General features: G+C 37.6%; 1 protein-coding gene across 4 annotated transcripts in view; it reads right to left on the minus strand.

The window, feature by feature from the left end:
- slc25a10a (solute carrier family 25 member 10a) overlaps positions 1-17,171 on the minus strand; it is a 58,633-nt gene extending 41,462 nt beyond the window's left edge. For 2 of the 4 annotated variants that reach the window (XM_026324345.1, XM_026324343.2), the window contains exons 1-11: positions 16,753-17,171; positions 16,019-16,138; positions 15,798-15,912; positions 15,660-15,708; positions 15,412-15,453; positions 15,254-15,297; positions 14,852-14,922; positions 14,676-14,768; positions 14,512-14,589; positions 14,331-14,387; positions 14,042-14,170 (exon numbers count right to left, since the gene is read on the minus strand). In XM_026324345.1, the coding sequence (XP_026180130.1) occupies positions 14,069-14,170; positions 14,331-14,387; positions 14,512-14,589; positions 14,676-14,768; positions 14,852-14,922; positions 15,254-15,297; positions 15,412-15,453; positions 15,660-15,708; positions 15,798-15,912; positions 16,019-16,138; positions 16,753-16,842 (861 nt within the window). In that variant the 5' untranslated portion in view covers positions 16,843-17,171 and the 3' untranslated portion in view covers positions 14,042-14,068. Of the gene's footprint in view, positions 1-409; positions 1,322-14,041; positions 14,171-14,330; positions 14,388-14,511; positions 14,590-14,675; positions 14,769-14,851; positions 14,923-15,253; positions 15,298-15,411; positions 15,454-15,659; positions 15,709-15,797; positions 15,913-16,018; positions 16,139-16,752 lie in introns of those variants that run through there. The other 2 variants (XM_026324344.1, XM_026324342.1) reach the window with 2 other exon arrangements.
- Between the last annotated feature and the right edge of the window lie 78 nt (positions 17,172-17,249).

Genomic DNA, 17,249 nt, shown 5'->3' on the forward strand with positions numbered 1-17,249 from the left:
TTATTCTAAATGCAATTAAGAGAGGTACAGCTAAATTGCTTTTAAACAGATTCTGTCCTGAAATAATTGCTTTTATTGATGCCTAAGTTTTAGAGGAGGCTGGTGGAATTTAGAATTTTCTGCAAAGGAAATCACAATATCAGCCCAAACACTATTTTGTGTTGCTCGAAGATGAGTCCTTGTCTTTGCCCAAACAGCCCTCCCTGTTCTTCTGCCTGCAAATCTTCAGCTTCATTTACAGCAGGGTTCAAAGTGCCAGCCTTCTGTTCTGCTAAAACACACAGTTTTTCAGGAGCCCCAACTGCAATGTGTGTCTGCCCTGAACAGCAAAACAACTGGAGCAGAGACACAAAGATTGTACAGATGGTTTTCTCTATAGAGCCTCATTTTTCAAGAAGACAGTAAACTGTAGAGTAAAAGTAAAAGTTTATATCAGGGCTTTCTTTTTTTATCAGATTATTTGGGTATTATAAAACACAAAAATGAACATTAAGATGAAATGGGATAAAGAAGCATTATGCTGCTGAAATTAAAATAAAACTATGACAACTAAAGACTAAAAAAGCAAAGACTTTTGAGTACGACTTTTCTAGCTCATGTTTTCAAAAAAAATGTTGAAGATGAGACTATAGCGAATCATTTCCTTTGACTGATGTTAGATTTATGAACATTTAAAGAAAGGATTTTGTGTACATTTCCAATCAAAGAAGGAACTGAATTATGTACAGAAAGAATGGCACATTGTTGTGGATGAAATGGAAAATCACTTTAAGAGACGGTACATGTTTCTATTTCTGCCTCATCTCTGTATCTTTTCTCACTCTCACTGCTGGTCCTAATCTGCTTGACAGTGTCATTTCCCAGGAATATTTATCCTGACAAATCAGCCATTTCCTTAGACTCCAGGGTGTCCATATTTCACATGAGGTGCGTGAATATAAAACGGATGTCAAAATACTTCACAGCCGTGACAGTTTGACTCTCCCACTGGTAGGGTGTGAAACATGTATGAGCATTGTGGTGGTGGGAGCTGAGGAAAGAAAGGAGGCAGGGAGTTATCTTTGGAAGACAGGTTGCAGTAATTCAGCGCTGGCACAGGAAACGGTGCAGTTCACACCTCAGTGCAGATTGAGTGGAATTAGGTGAGCAGTCCAAGAAATGTGGAGTGGAAAACGGAGAGAAGGATAATGTCCAGCAGCTGATCAAACATGTCCACTGAGAAGACAACTGGATGAAGTACAAACAGCCCATGTCATGGTTAGGTCTGACTCTGCCAATCCGCTATGTCGACATCTGTCGTCTGCTGTCCATCCAAACCCTCCTGTCCACAAATAACACCAAGTACATGGATTTATTCTGGATTCTGCATTACAAAACATCATCATAGACATTCATCTTCCTGTCTATCCCTAAACTCTATTTTAGAATTGGTCTGTAGTAGAAATTTACAATATATAACTTATAACTTAAAGATGCTTTCTTTAAATTAAAGAAGCATTGTACTTTGTCACAGTTGTCAAGGCGATCCTGTACATGAGTACAGCTTCATTATTTTACTGTGTTATCGATCCCTCAGGTACAAGAAGTGTTGTTCTATATGACTGCGTTTTCTGTACCTGTTTCATGCTTCCTGGCACCAAAGTAAAGAATAGATTCTCTCAGCGAAGAGTTATGCTTTATTTTTACTCATCAATCTTTTAAATGTTAATTGGTTTAAATATATCAACCATCCTCTAACAACCATTAGCCACTTTTTCCCTACACTCTCATATGCCCACAACATAAATGCCACACAAAAGTGGAGACTAGTTCAAGCCCAATGTCATCCTTGTATTTCTGCCAGGTTCATTACATGAATGAAAAACAGACTGTTGATGATTAGTTGGATTTCTGGCATGGCTGAAATTTTGCTATACCTATTTTGCTATGACCAAGACTGTCTGGATCTTGAGCCACCTGCAGCTTCATATTTTTCCTTTGCACATTAATAAAAATGCAGTGGTCTTGTTTGAATCCACTCAATTGGATGACAGACAAAACCGATCTGGGGCTCCATGCAAACATTTACTGTGAGCACCCACCTATTGGCCCAGTCCATTGATCCATACAGTGTGAGCATTTTAGTTTATTTTATAATTATGTTGATGAATCTGCAAGGTATTACATTTCCTGCACAGCTTGTTTGCAGCTGTAAGTTAGGAGACAATGATACTTGTAGACAGCCAGACTAGCACAAACACATCAACAAGGCACATAACAGTTAGTCAATCCACACGTAGGATGCAAAAGCATGGAGTTAAACCTGCAGAGCGGATGTCGCTCATATGTGAGTTTAATATCTTAACCACAGAGGCGTGATAGTGCATGGTCGCCTCTGAGTCAGCTTAAATTAGAGCCTGTTGTAACAGAGCCCTTCCTAATTTAGAGCTGTGTTACATCATCAGTGGGGACAGACACCCGGGGCCACAGGGCAGCCCTTCTTCACAGTCATCACTAATGAGGACCAAAACACTGAGGGGGAAAATGAACAATTACTCATCAATTATAAAAGAGGCTAGGAACTATATTCAGCAATTTCTTCCAATAAATACAGCTACAGGAAAAATAGGTAGTCTCTTCAGGCATTAAATCTTCAAGCAGTAACTTAACATTAGTCTCCAAAACGCTATAAATTTAAATATTCTGTAAAGCTCCACTGTAGATGGCCACGACAAATACGCATATTTACCCAGTTACATTCAAAACTAAGGAAATGCGGCTCCAAACAACACAGACATGAAAAACATCACATTTCGTATCGTACTACTAGAAGTAATTCAGGCAGAATTTTTTTTTCTTCTCAGGATTCACATAATGGCCAGCTTGCAGTGATTTTCTATATTAAAATATTTTGTGACATACACACTTGTGCCATGTGCAACCGATTATACTCTTGGTACGGACTACTGTACATAATTAGACTGAGACATATTGTTCATTGTAAATTACCATCTACAACATGCTTCAGAAATGGTAGTTTCGATTAGCTTCTGTGATGTGAGCTTCTTTCCATGAATATCTGTAAAAATGGCCCTGGCTTCTTCATCTGCATTTCATTATGTAAAGGTCAACTAGCGTACTTTCTGCAATTTTTATCCTAGCAGCACTTCAGACCCTTAAAAGCCCTTTCCTGCTATATGAGTTCAAAGGATGCTCCAGCGCTATTTTCTCTGGGATGTTTTCCCTTTCACGCTCCAGTGTTAACAGTGCAGGTCGTGCCATGGCACAGACATTATCCATGACAAGATGATTGCCCTGTCAGCTAAAGGCTCTGTGATTATGCATGTTTTTACTTTGTTTTCATTCAACACCATGCATGCTAACCAGTTCTGGGGGAATGTGGAGCTGAGAAAGGTGTTGCTAAGATGTGATGATTTATTTCTTTATTTATTTTGCCTGTGTTCAACAGCATGAGGTGCTGTGCCCAGAGCCCATTAAAAACAACACTGGCAACACTGATGAAAACAGCAGCAATGCAGCAAGAGCGGAACGACAAGTAGAGAGTTGATGGACTTTTCTTGTCCATCCAAAAGCAAGCAGTGTGTTTAAAAAGTGGCTGCAAAGTGTTCAATGAATATGTGTTATTTGCATGAGGATTCTCATATAGAAGTGCACGTATAAGTGCACGCTTAATAGAATCCAGGGATGTGCAATGAAAAAGTAAAGCTCTTTTTACTCAGTAGACTTTTGGGCAGACTGTGTAATTGCACACTTAAATTTCATTTCATTAAAGGAAACGTCAAATATTCTGTGGAGCTGAATCCGCAAACCAATATCAATTTAAAGCAATTGCTCACAGATTGCGATATGGAAATATGCTTATTCATTTTCCTATGAAGATTTAAACGAGGGCATTTATAACTTTCTAAAACTAAAATGTAAAAACAATTGGCTGTTTTCTAGTAACTTTAAAAAAAAAAGGTGAATTTTCACATTTCTGTGTTTGGATCAAACAATGAGATATAGTATACTAATTTGTTGCTAATGGGAGATTTTTTTTTAATTCTTCAACAGCCATCTCTTTTTCTAAGTTTTCAATCTTTATGTGAAACTGAGCTCACTATCTGCTGGCATTTACCATACAGAGTGGAGTCAGTCTTACAATATAAATCTCAGCATGAAAACAAATGCATATTTCCCAATGATATCTAGCTGTTTTTTTAAGATGGTGTCTGACCGTCAAAATGGTCTTGAAAGTATTATTCAGAATGCACAGCAGTGTGTTTGTATCAATCAGCATTTCAACAGGTGTGTACATGTGGTGAAAGGTGTGAGGTCCTGCCTGTCCTTCTGCTCACTGTAACCACACAAACTGCAGAAGTCCAGCTGGGAATCATTATCCAGTGCTAGAAGCAGGAAAAAAGCCTGCCCATGGCTAACATCCTGCCACCCCTCACACAAACTCTCCATGGACAGATTTGTTCCTGCTGTGCCGGGCTATCACGGTGCCAAGTGTCACATTTTCGAGCAGAAGCTGGTGAAAGCCACTCACACACACTTACAAACACACACAAACATGCTATTGTTTATGTTTTTGACATTTCCACTCATCACCGTTTGAATATCTTTTGTGAGAGAGAATCTCAGCTGGGATAATTAATCAATTACAGACGTAAGAGGCTTTTTGTCCGGTGCTGAGTGGGATTAATGGGACCATTTATGTGATGACGCGGCAGTGCTTTCACCAGGGATTTTGAAGCTGTGTTGCTGCATGCAGACAAAACTGAGGGGGAAATGCATCTGAGTTTAGTGTTTAAATCTCCACCTAGTCAGTACTAATCATGTTCTACTGCCTGTGCTTGATAAGCGCCAGCAGTGTTCCCATTCAGGCCTAGTCATAATTCTCAAGTATCATCTTTCTGGATCATTTACCTGTTCCATTCTTTGCCCTGGGTAATGAATACTGGACATAAAATGCAAATAACCCCATCAAGGAGAACGGCTGATGTTCAGCAACAAAGGCAATCATATCCTCCATTCTAGCCATTCCGGTATCTGAAGTACTGTCATCAGGGGTATTACATGTGCACACAGAGTACACCACATTCCTCTACCTTTTTTGGCCACATGTGGGTGCAGCGCAACACAAAGTGCACCTCATTAGTTAAGCTATCAAAATCAAACATGAGGGAAACAGCATAAAATCAGTTCCATACAACAATTAAATGCATGAAACACACTTCTACTTTATATTTCTTAAAGATATACACAAGTTGTTGTAGCGTAGATTACATTTGTTTAAAATAGAACACCTCGAGTGAAAACATCAGAGGAAAAAGTACTAAGATCGTTGCTTAATAAGAGTAAAATAATAGTAAAAGTAATAATGATAGTAATAGTTCATGTAAAAATAGCCTGCATTAAAAAAAATAAAATACTTGAAGTATCAAAAGTACTCATGCAGTAGAAAGCTAACTCTTGTGACAGGTATGTTATTATGTAAAACTATATTGTATCTTATTTTGTCAGATTTCTCTATGTGAAATCTTAATCTGAAAAGTAACTAGTAAGACAAATCAGATAGATGCAGTGGAGTAAAAGTGAAAGTTACATAAAATACTCAAGTGAAGTGTTGCATGAAAACAAGACAAATTCTTGTAACGAATGCAGAATATTACAACACTAAACTCAGCTGTCAGCTGTACTTGGCCTGTTGCAGACTAGTGTGTCCAAATACACAGTGCTGAGACCTACTGACCTGTCATATTTTTGGTAGAAAATGTTCTGTCCCCTGTCAGTGACTCACAGCTCCCTAATGACTAATATCCGCCTCCCTCAGGACTCTTGTCTTTAGCAGAGGCCAATGTGTGAATGAAACAATATCACGCTAACTCTGTTCTCCTGCCATTTAATAGCGGAGGCATATTAAGTTAGTAAGGACAAGTTTAAAGACATCTTCAGCAAGTTGTTCCAAAAAGAGAAATGTTTTATCTATAACATTGGGTTTTATTTCTATCAACTGAAATATGCATTTATAGGTGAATCCACTGTTTATTTTAAATCACGTCAATTTGGCCAAAGGTGCAAAACACATGAAGAAAGGAAATGAAAGCAATTGTTTTGTGGCAATAAAACATTATTTGACTGTTATGTGTTAATGGATAAAGAACTGTCCCCAGGCACATTCATGCAAAACACAGACCTGAGTTAGAAGCAGAGAGAGTCTGGGAAATGTGACTTTATTTTAGAAATCCATTTAGACTAAATGTCAGGCCAGTTTATGACAAACAAGGCTTAAGTGAAAGGAAACACTGCTCTGTTTGTTTTCATTTAACTCATAGTATGTCTCACAAAAATACATGAGCCTTTTTTAAAGATCCAGAGACATGCTACCATAAACGCAAGACTGTTCATATTCAATGCATTCTGTATTATCTCTGGAATGTTTCAGAAATTTGTTTTGGTAGTTTGTGGTTTCAAGCTCCATTAAACCTCACGCAATGTTGCTGCAAGTAAAAGCGAAAAATACAGAAACGCTCTCATTCATCCAAGATTTCTTAAAAGGCTGGACCTTGTTTTGATGAATAACGAGAGCGATGAATAAACAGAAACAGGGATGAGAGATTAGATCGATCAACTCAGTAGATTAAGATGCAGTGCTTATCAACAAATGTTTCTTAGAAATAGAAATAAATAAGCAAATGTGAAAGAAATTGAAAAATGTCTACATATGATTTTTCATATAGTCAAATTAACAATAATTTGTGAATGCAACTAAAGTAGTTTTTTTTCCCCCCACATTTTGTTTATATTGACCTTTCCATAAACATTCTAAATATGGTATAGCCTATGTGTAATCTGGCTTTACAATCCAACAACATGATTTTATGGTCGTAAAATGAACCAATTTTCCACATGTTGCATGGTATAATGAATATTTGTCATAAAATTGGAAGTCATTAAATGTGACTAATTATTATGGCTGTCTGCAGTGCAATGTCACCAGCATCAGATGCTGCCTTTAAGTGAAAAAACTGCTGTTTGGGAACAAATAAAAATGCATTTCCAGTCTACAAATCTATAGCATCCTTAAAAAATGACTTGAAGGTAATATAAGGATTTTACCATTAGAAATAAGTTGGCACTTATACTTAAAAACATGGGCAATCCAACAGCCTCTCACCACTGTTATCTCAAGATTGTCCCAATCCTACATTTCTGGGGGAACTTTAAAAAAAAAATTACATTTCAACGCAGACAGATGTGTTTGAATTCGCATACACTTATTTACTTACATTTGAAGGAGCACTACAGCTTATTCAGCTGTTATTCTGAATATTTCCCTATAGGAATGTACAGGAGTCACTGCACTCATTGAGCCCTATTCAAGTATAAGTCAAGTGAATTTAACTTGCACTCTGTATATTTATCAGGGTAAATTGACATACCATTCCACTTGTCAAATTTGGAGAAATTGAATGCCACAGTTTTTTGCATCATAAAAGAAATATCTATCCCTGGTTAGAAATGTTATTAAACCACACAGACAACCCAAACAACATTTGGGTAGGTGGTGAAAACAACATATCCTGCTGGAGGAGAAAACTACTCTGACCACTGCACTGTCACCACAGGACTCAGCCGCCAGAGTACACCATGATCAGACCAATGCCTCTACTCTCTCCAAAGTAACCAGTCACTGGAACCAACTTGGCAGCTTCTAACCTCAACACTTATAGTAATGAGATCATGCCACATTTATTATCAAAATAGCTCCTAGTTCAAAAACAAATTGATTTTTATTATGGGCTGTATAAGTAGCCAGGATTAAATGTTATTGCCCAAGTGCACAATGTTATATTATTACTATGATAATACAAGTTGGATGCCAGTTTCAGACATCTGCAAATCATTCATCTGTAAAATCATGTGTCAGACTGTAAAGTTGTCAGGGTCATTTCTCAGTTCAGATTAATTATGTTTAACAAATTAATTGGCTGTTTTTTTTTTTATTTATTTTATTACACTAAACATTAAACAATTCAACCAAAACATAACATAGCTATTCAGCTATGCACATGTTGTCTTTGGATTTTTAGGTAAATTTCATGTATAACTGAAGAAATGTATGTGAACTTTAATGAGCATCATTATGTAATAGCATTCCCTGAGGGAAAACAAGAGACAATAAAAAAAAAACAAACATCCAGATGACCTCCTTCAGACGAGCTGCACATCTGCATGAGTCAACTCAATTGTTTTTTTTTTCTTATGAACTTCCACATAATCTCAAGTGAAGTTTAAAGTAAACAAGCAGATTGCACCATCAAAAGTAGGGACAGTTTGTTGCATCAATGGGAAAAGCAAAGATAAGAATGTGCAGTGTCGCTGATTCGGTGTCTAGGTTATATCGGGTTGCTAAGCAATTTAATTACATTGGTCCACTAATAGCTTCTGTATGTCCACTAATGTAATTAGGCATTGTTAAACATGTAAACATACACATTTCAGTCATCATTGTTATAGCTGTACTTCCTGCTGCCAAACTGACTGATATTAAAGCAAAAACTAAATTGCTGAGATAAAGAAAATAGACCTCAACCATTTTTGATATGTCTCTACTGGAGCTTTTGTTATTTTGGATGTAAGAGTCATATCTGACCTTTCTAAGGAGACTGGATGACAGAGGTAAGGTGCACTGATATATCCATCCATCCATTTTCTATACCTGCTTATTCCTTAACCAGGGTCACGGGGATCTGCTGGAGCCTATCCCAGCTCTCTTTGGGTGAAAGGCAGGGGTACACCCTGGACAGGTCACCAGTCCATCACAGGGCCACATATAGACACACAGAGACAAACAACCAAACATACTCACACTCACTCCTATGGGCAATTTAGAGTCACCAATCAACCTGACATACATGTTTTTGGACTGTGGGAGGAAACCGGAGTACCTGGAGAAAACCCACACAAGCACAGGGAGAACATCCAAACTCCACATAGAAAGGCCGGGTTGCAAACACACGACCTTCTTGCTGTGAGGCAACAGTGCTAACCACTCAGCCCCCATGCTGCCCCTGCACTGATATATGAAGTTCTTAAAAAAAAAAAAAAAAAAAAAAAGACAACAAACTCTACAAACACTGATGGCCCAGACTAACTAATGTGCCAGGTGTTTTTCTGTCATCATTTTAATATTTCACTGAGAACAATCTGGTGAGTTCTGTTTGTTTTCCATCTTCATCATTACCAGTAGCAGCTGTAGCAGCCTCTTGTTTTTCTCACTCTTCCTACTGGCCACTGAGTATACACTATAATTTTGCTGTCAGATTGAAAGTGCTTATTAGCTCCGATTCACAATTAAAGAAATTGTTATTCAAAGAGAGAACATAGCAACAGATGCACATTTATTTGGACCACACAATTTAACATTGTTTGTTTGGCATTTAGACTAATTCCCAGTTTAAAGAATAGTATTAAAATGTACGTATACCCAGCGTACTCAAATTTGTATGACGCTGATGTGACAGGATAAACAGAATAAACAAGCTATTATGTTTCTGATATGTTTAGCCTGATTCTGGACCAAATACAAAAAAAAAAAAAAAAAAAAATCAGTCTGATGCTCCAGTCTGCCAGTCAGAAAACCCACTATCATCCTTATATAATATTTTTGTGACATCCTTCCCCTTGGCTTCAGTTTCTGTTTGTGTGCAGATTGCTGTTCTGGCTGGCTGCATAGGGCTGGAGGCTGAAGCAGAAAAGGAAGGCACGTAGGCTTAGATCGACATTCAGACCTCGAGAGAAAAGCCTGGCTCCCACTCTCCATCCCACAAACTTTTCCATAATGTGAAACCATCGCTCATTCTCTCAACTCTGTCATCAGTCCAAACCAAAAAGATCAGCACTCTTACCACCCAGTGAGAAACAAGCAGCGAAATATCCCAAGAGAGAGGAAGAGAGGCACAGCGGTGTTTTCAAGTGAGAACCTGGGAAGTGAAATTTGGGATATTGTTCTGTTTGAGTATAATCGAATGAATTTATGGCTCCTCCGTTGCACACATTTGGTCTTACAAAGCCCATTTAAAACACTTTGGATAAGTGGCATGGCATCGCCTGTACCGTTGGGTCAGGAGGGATTGCTTTCAACACAACCTGTCAAAACTGGCCCCGGGGAGGGACAAGTGGTCCTGCACAAACTGGTGTAAGTCCTGCAGGACATTAAACAGGCAAAGATCATCTACCTCCCCAAAGAAAGTTAATGGGAAATAGATTTACATGGAAGTGGCGATGAGTGTGGACTTCAATTGGCTAAGTGTTACCAACCCTGACAAGCTCATTTCTAGCCTCTAACCATCACTTTTGTGATTTGACATGACAACCGCTGGTAGCATATTTTAACCATCAAGCTTTTCAGATTACATTAGCTTCATGAGTTAGCTGAAAATTTGATCTTCAATTAAATTCATCTCAATACAAGAATCTGTTAAAGCAGCGTTACTGTTGCTTGCTACATTAAATGAGAGTAAGCTGAAATTGCATTGTTCTTGTGTTGCAATTTGGAGGTAGTCAGTTATAGTGTTTTAAGCATGATAAGGGAAATATAAGACTATTACGATGTAAAAAAAACAGTTTTTATGCTTAACTTACATTTCTGGAAAAGGAAGAGAGAATTCAGATTTATGCTTTATTGCTTGTATAGTGATTATGCTTCATTACAAGAATAAAGCAATGAGACTGGCGAACAAAGCCTTTCTCGGATTGTGGGTTTGGCTAGAGTAACAGAATTGTTGGACAGTCACTGTTCAAACAATGGGTGAAGAATGATCAACTGGCAGCTTCACACTTTTTCATTTGGAATATTTTTGCACAGCTGAAAAGTGTAGCCAGATACATCACTCCATGCAAATGTCCACATCAGTAAATTAAATTAAGGCACAAGTTGAATCACTGAGATGTTTATTGTCTCACTGGCTCTTATCGCACATGAGTGCGTAGAAATATAATGCAATTAAATTAATCTTTATTGTATTAAAGTGTAACAGCTGCATGTTGGTGGTGTATATTTATTACTAAATCTGAACTGAGCTGAAAAACATAAAATCACATCCTGCTTTAATAAGCTCATTCATTTTTCAACAGATTCTGTGACCCCCGATTGTTTTAAAGATGGATGTTTTAAGATTACTCTTAAATGAACAAACCTTTATAATGAGCTGGTAACTACTGGGAGCCGAACAGTTATTAAGTAAACATTATCTTGTCATATATTTTCCTTAAGGGCTTGCAGGAGAGTTCAAATGACAAAATAAAAGTTAGGTATTAAAAGTGTATATTGTATATTCCTTATATATTATTCATTCATTCAATCTGGGTTGGTAATTTCCCTTATACTGATTCAAAAAACAAAAATGAGTATTTTCAATATTTTCTTTCTAATTCAATTTCAGAAAAAAAAGCTACACAGTCTCAAATGTCACATTACAAAAATAAAAGCCACAAAGCTCCGCTCTGTGTAATGGATTAACCCTGTGATATACAAAAGTCCTGAATTGCTTGGGTATTGACTTTCCATTTAGAGGCAAATATTTTACCTGTGTTATCTGTCTATATACTATCTATGTTTGCCATTGTAAGAGTGGAATGGAAACCTTAATGCTACTGTCTCATTACAATGAAGCTGAATGCCTGTTCTTTGATGATTTTCACATTCATGACAAACATTTGTCAGCACTCTCTTTAGTCATGGTTTAGGTCATGTTTCTCTGTGAAAGAGAAATGTGTCCAGTTTGATAAGACCTTCACAGAAACTGAAACATTTTCAGACTATTTCAAGGGAGTGGCTGACATGAGAGAAATCTGAAACGGATGTTTGTTCATATACATAGTGAGTATCCTATAAGTTAGCAGGGAACACCCTGGACAGTCTGTCACAGGGCTGACACACAGAGACACACACGTTTTCACACTCACACCTATGGACAATTTAGTCACCAATTAACCTAACCCCAACCTGCATGTCTTTGTACTGTGGGAGGAAGTCAGAGTACCATGAGAAAACTCAAGCAGGCACAGAGAGAACATGCAAACCCCTCACACAAAGGCTCCAGATTCTAACAAGGAATCAAACCCGGAACCTTTTTGCTGTGAGGCTAACCACTTTAACACTGTGCCGCCCTCAGGTAAAAAAGCAAAGCTACAAATTATTTTTCCTTCTGTTGAGATATGAATCCACAACATCTGGTATAAATATCAATTCCAGTTTAAAATCTTAAATCTTAAATTGTTTCTGTTGACAGGACTGTTCCAAGATATTCAGTCTGTCAGTTCTCAGCTTCAAACCAAAGTTTGAAGTCTCTTTCTCCTCCTTTCCAGAGACAAAGATAGAGGAAAAAAAAGGTATATATATTTATATCTCTGGGTGTGCACATTAACACTGATTAATTGTACCCTCAATTATGTTTTCCTGGACAGAGATTATCTGTAATGACAGAGTGCTCGATAAAGCGTAAACTACAAACATAAACCTGGACCTGTCACTTTATTACAAGGTAAAATAGGAGATTTACTGAAAAAGAGGGGGAGATCAATGCATACAGTGCATTATCTCCTATTACCTACCTATGTCATCATGCAGCTCTTTTGGTGAGCTCCATGACAACCACAGATGATAACTGTCTTGCCATTGAATGTCTTTTTGCACTGGTTTAACTAGGTTACGCAACATGTCTATTAACTATAGGCAACTTAGAGTTCTACACCGTGACCAATGAAGTTGCAGTATATTGTCCATCAAAACAGCAGATTTAGTTACAATGTTATTATAGATATTAACGTCTTGTTAATATCTTTCAATCAACAGGTTGGACAACAGATGGAAAGTTAATCTGTCTTTTTTCCTCACTTTTACATCACAGAAAGTGCATCAAAAGCGAAACCATCAAGGGTTTGACTCTGAAGACGCCTATAATCGTTCAAATACTGACACTGATATAGACAGAGAGTAAACCATGGGACATGGAAAAATATCAGGTGTCTTTTAAGGCTCAGCATGATGGATTGTGCATCACTGTGAAAAGTAATACTTGGAAAAATGCCTGGAACAATATTAAATAATAAGCCACAAACCCACATACTTCTGCTGAACTCACGATAGTTTTCTAACGAGTTTCGGAGTCAAAATCTTTATCTGCAGATGAACATTAAAAAGCTGCTGGTGTGCTCATGAAAGCATTGTCATATTGAATTAAAGTGTTCCTAATTTGGAGCTTTTGTTCAGTCAAAACCAGCCATTTTAAGTTTTCCCACTTAAGAGAGAGGAGACCTGACAGGTCACTCAATATGTGCAGCTGAAACAGCTGAAGCAAAACATCAACAAAGTTGTGGCCTAGAAAGAGACAGGGAGAGGATGTTTAATTAATTAAACCAGTGTTGTCTTCATTGTTGTGAACTAATGGATTTTTCCGATGCGCACTTTTCAGAAATTGATTTAAAACCGAAATGTTTTCTCAGGGCGAAATACATTCTGTACTGAAAATATAAAAATCATGCAACAAACTTAAGATCATGCTGATTAAATATTTTAAAAAATATATAATAATGGTTTGGTAGTGTCTCGGAAAAAAAAAAAAACTATTGCTACAAATAATTCACTGTGTTACAAATACAGAGTACATACAACAAGAGGCACACTAATTTTTGTGTAACACTGTCCCCCAGAGGACATATAAGACAAAGAAATATATACATGCCTGATTTAAAACACAATTTCTTTCACAGTTACAAATTGATCAATCATCTTTTTGTACAGCCCTGGGTCATATTTATAGTTGGATAATTTATCATAGATTATGTTCATAATCACTAGTATGGCACATTGACACCAAAAAACAAAAATAAATAAATCAGGCATCAAAATATATTTCATTTGTGTCTTATTTGGAGTTTTGTGTAGAAATAAATTTGTTTCTTCGATTTTATGTAATGAATAAAGAAAATGTAGCATCAATGACTATGAAGCTGACCAACATGGAGGAAAAGTGAAATTGCAAAGACCAACCAGTCATTTTCGTATGACCCACTCCTCTCAGGCGACGACCACTGCACCAAAATGCTGCCTCAGCTGTTCGAGGAATATGTAGGTGAAAACTGTGTGAGGAATGAGCCGGACAGCTGCAGGAACGAGACCCTGCAGAAGTGAGAAGTGAGTAAGAAGTCAAGTAAAAAGTCTAAAAAGGTTTAAGATACAACAACATTTAAACAAGAAAAGTATAGCTCATGCATTTGACAGAAAGGACCAGTGTAAAACGTCATGTCTTTGTGCTATTAACAATGAAAATGACATCAACCTTGTAAAAAGCTTTTGGGCCCAGCTTGGCTGTTTCTGTTAGACAGTGAAGCACGCCCTGCAAGAAAAAGACATAAAACTAAGACATTTCTCCGCACAGTACATGAATAGAACATCCGAGTCAAAGGCAGACTCAGAGTGTTTAAAGACTTTTTATGAAGTATATTTTTTGAGAAACTCACCTTATATTCCATTTTTGAGTTCATTAACCTTGTTTTAACAACATCCAGTGGTTGGCACAGGATTATGGCACAGCCCCCCTATGTATGAAAGGAGAAAAGATCTCATTTCTGAAAATGTGGTGTTATTTTAATATCACATATAGTCAGAGAGGTCAGTGACTTACTGCAAACACACTAGCCAGGAAATGGGTGAGGATGTTGTCAGTCAGGTAACCAGTAGCCAGAACCAAGTGTTTGGACTGGTCGTAACAAGATAGCTACAGGGACAAAATGCACACACAGTGCAAAACGGTACAGCAGCTTTTTGTGACACAACAGTCGTGCAACAAGAGGTTTTTACCTGTCCAACAGAGACCAGTGCACCTCTGGTAGAAGCCATAGTTGCACCAGAGAAGAGTTTCCTCATTCCCTCTATAATGGGGACAGCAGATTGCAGAAGATATGACAAAAAAAAAAAAAAAAACACCCACAGGCAATGTAAAAAAGGTTTGTTCTTGAAATTAAGATGTAACCAGAGTAAGAAACAAGGGTAAACACCATTCCATCAAAAAAAAAAAATGCTTGTGCGATGATTAAAAAAACATCAGTTTATAAAGGTTGCTGACATTGGTATTAATATTGAAATGCTCACTTTCCTTTCACATTTTAAGAAACAGTGGGTCTCAGATTTTGTCAGTTTGTGGGCATTTGTCCTGTGTGTGATGGAACAGAAACTTCAGCAGGAAGCATTTATGAATCTTACCTTCTTTCCAAACACGCAACAGTCCGTCTAGTGCGTGAGCATAACTGCAACACACATAACAACAGTCTCAAAGGGTGATGACTACAGGACTATGGACAACCACATACAATTAAATTAAAAAACAGATCTGTACAGAATGCGTTCTATAATATACTTACTTTCTCCTGAGCTCTACCGGTAATTTGACGTCATTCTGCATTCTGAACAGATAACATCAATCTTTAGTTGTCCCGCAGTGGGGAAATTGCAAGTTGAAAGATTTCAAAGCCAATTGATTGTCAGGATGGGTGAATAATTGAGTGTAAAAGCTTTTGATTCTACAATAATAATGTGAAGCACAAAAATATCATAAACATTTTAAAACAAAAATCTTTTTTTACAATATTAATAAATCCACTAAACTCACCGAACATTCACCAGGTCAGCTGGGGTCCCAATAAAACCTCCTGCAAACCCTGTTAATAAAACATATGAAATGATCAAATAAAATGGAAAGGCTAAAAAGTCAGATACTATCAAGATGTGCAACTAAAACATACTCTACCTCCAAAGGCACCCAGCAGGACTTTCTGGTAAAAAGGCATGAGACCTTTGTACTTTCTGTTCATCTCATCCCTGACAGTCTCATAAATGGCAAACCGTGACAGAGAATATGTCATCTTGAGGAAAGGAGGAAAAAAAAAACATATATATAAAATTCCTATTAATTTGCAGGACAGGTCTGTATAGTGAGTTTTTTTTATACGGGTATGTGGGTGTGTTTACCTGTCGACAGAGGGATGCACTGAGGCCACTGTAGAGAGCCAGATAACCTTCTCTCCTGACCACGTTAACTGTCATCCCAATCATCCTCATACGTACTTCCTGCTGCGTCTGTAAATGTACCTGGAAATATGGAAGTGGCTCAATCACTTATCAGCGAGAGCAACAACTAGCTGCACGTGTCTCAAACAAGTCCCAGTGTGTATCAAGCAAATGACCCCGTTTCAAATATGAGTCTAAAATTATAGCTCACAACTTAAGTGGAAATGTCAGCGGCCTATTTTAATCATCACCACAAACATGCAGCCAGCATGCTGAAAAAGAAAATGGATTCAATAGCTGGCTAATAGCTGCAGGAAATAGAGAATTTAACCAATAGTCGTTTTATGCACTTTAAGGGATCCAAACAAGCCTATTTATGGTCACTATCAAGGTAAATTGGCAAATCATTGCCAAAGTGACTAGTCAACTTAATGAAATTTTTTGCTCTTTTAGATCAACTGGAACATTGCCATAAAACAACTGGCTAGTTTTTGAAAGTCAATATCATCAGGGGAAGAAAGAATAAAAAAAAAAAATCATTTTATTAACATTTTCCACAATGCAATTAAGAGGCATGTGAAAAACACCCCAGACAGGTTAATGTGGCTTAAGTGGGTCATTGTCTTCATTTCTTAACAGAAAGGTTGTGCTAAAGTGGTGATTAAATTAAAAATCAATTAGCTTTTTTCTTTTACCTTAATTAAATCCAGTGGGTGCGTTAAACAGGCAGCTGCGCTGGAAGAGACTCCACCAAAATACCAACGAGAAATGCGATTCTCCTGCATGTTGTAAGTCCAAAGCAAAAGTCAAACGTTTTGGCTTCTCAGAGGTTGCTGGGACAGCTTTGTCCAAGGCTCCTCTTTTCATCCTTTAAACTCAGTGCTGCTTGTGATTGGTGGCCACCGTTCCTCTTAAACGCACAACAGACTATCTCAGTACATATGACCTTTGTGTGAAGCTGCATTTTCTTTTGTTTTCTCATTAAGAGCTGGAGATTTTAAAAGACCATATGGCTGAGTACGTCCAGAGCCTTCGAACTTACTCCATGTTTCTTTGCCAAGAAAGAGGTGCAGCTGGTTTGGGAGGAAGTGTACGTGACTAATATAAAAATAGTAAGTCAGTCTGACTGCTGCTATAGTTTTGTGAATGTGGTATGCCTGCATCCCAGGATTCAACTAACACAGATCAAAGG

Source organism: Mastacembelus armatus, chromosome 8 (genome assembly GCF_900324485.2).
Source record: "Mastacembelus armatus chromosome 8, fMasArm1.2, whole genome shotgun sequence".
NCBI lineage: Eukaryota > Metazoa > Chordata > Actinopteri > Synbranchiformes > Mastacembelidae > Mastacembelus > Mastacembelus armatus.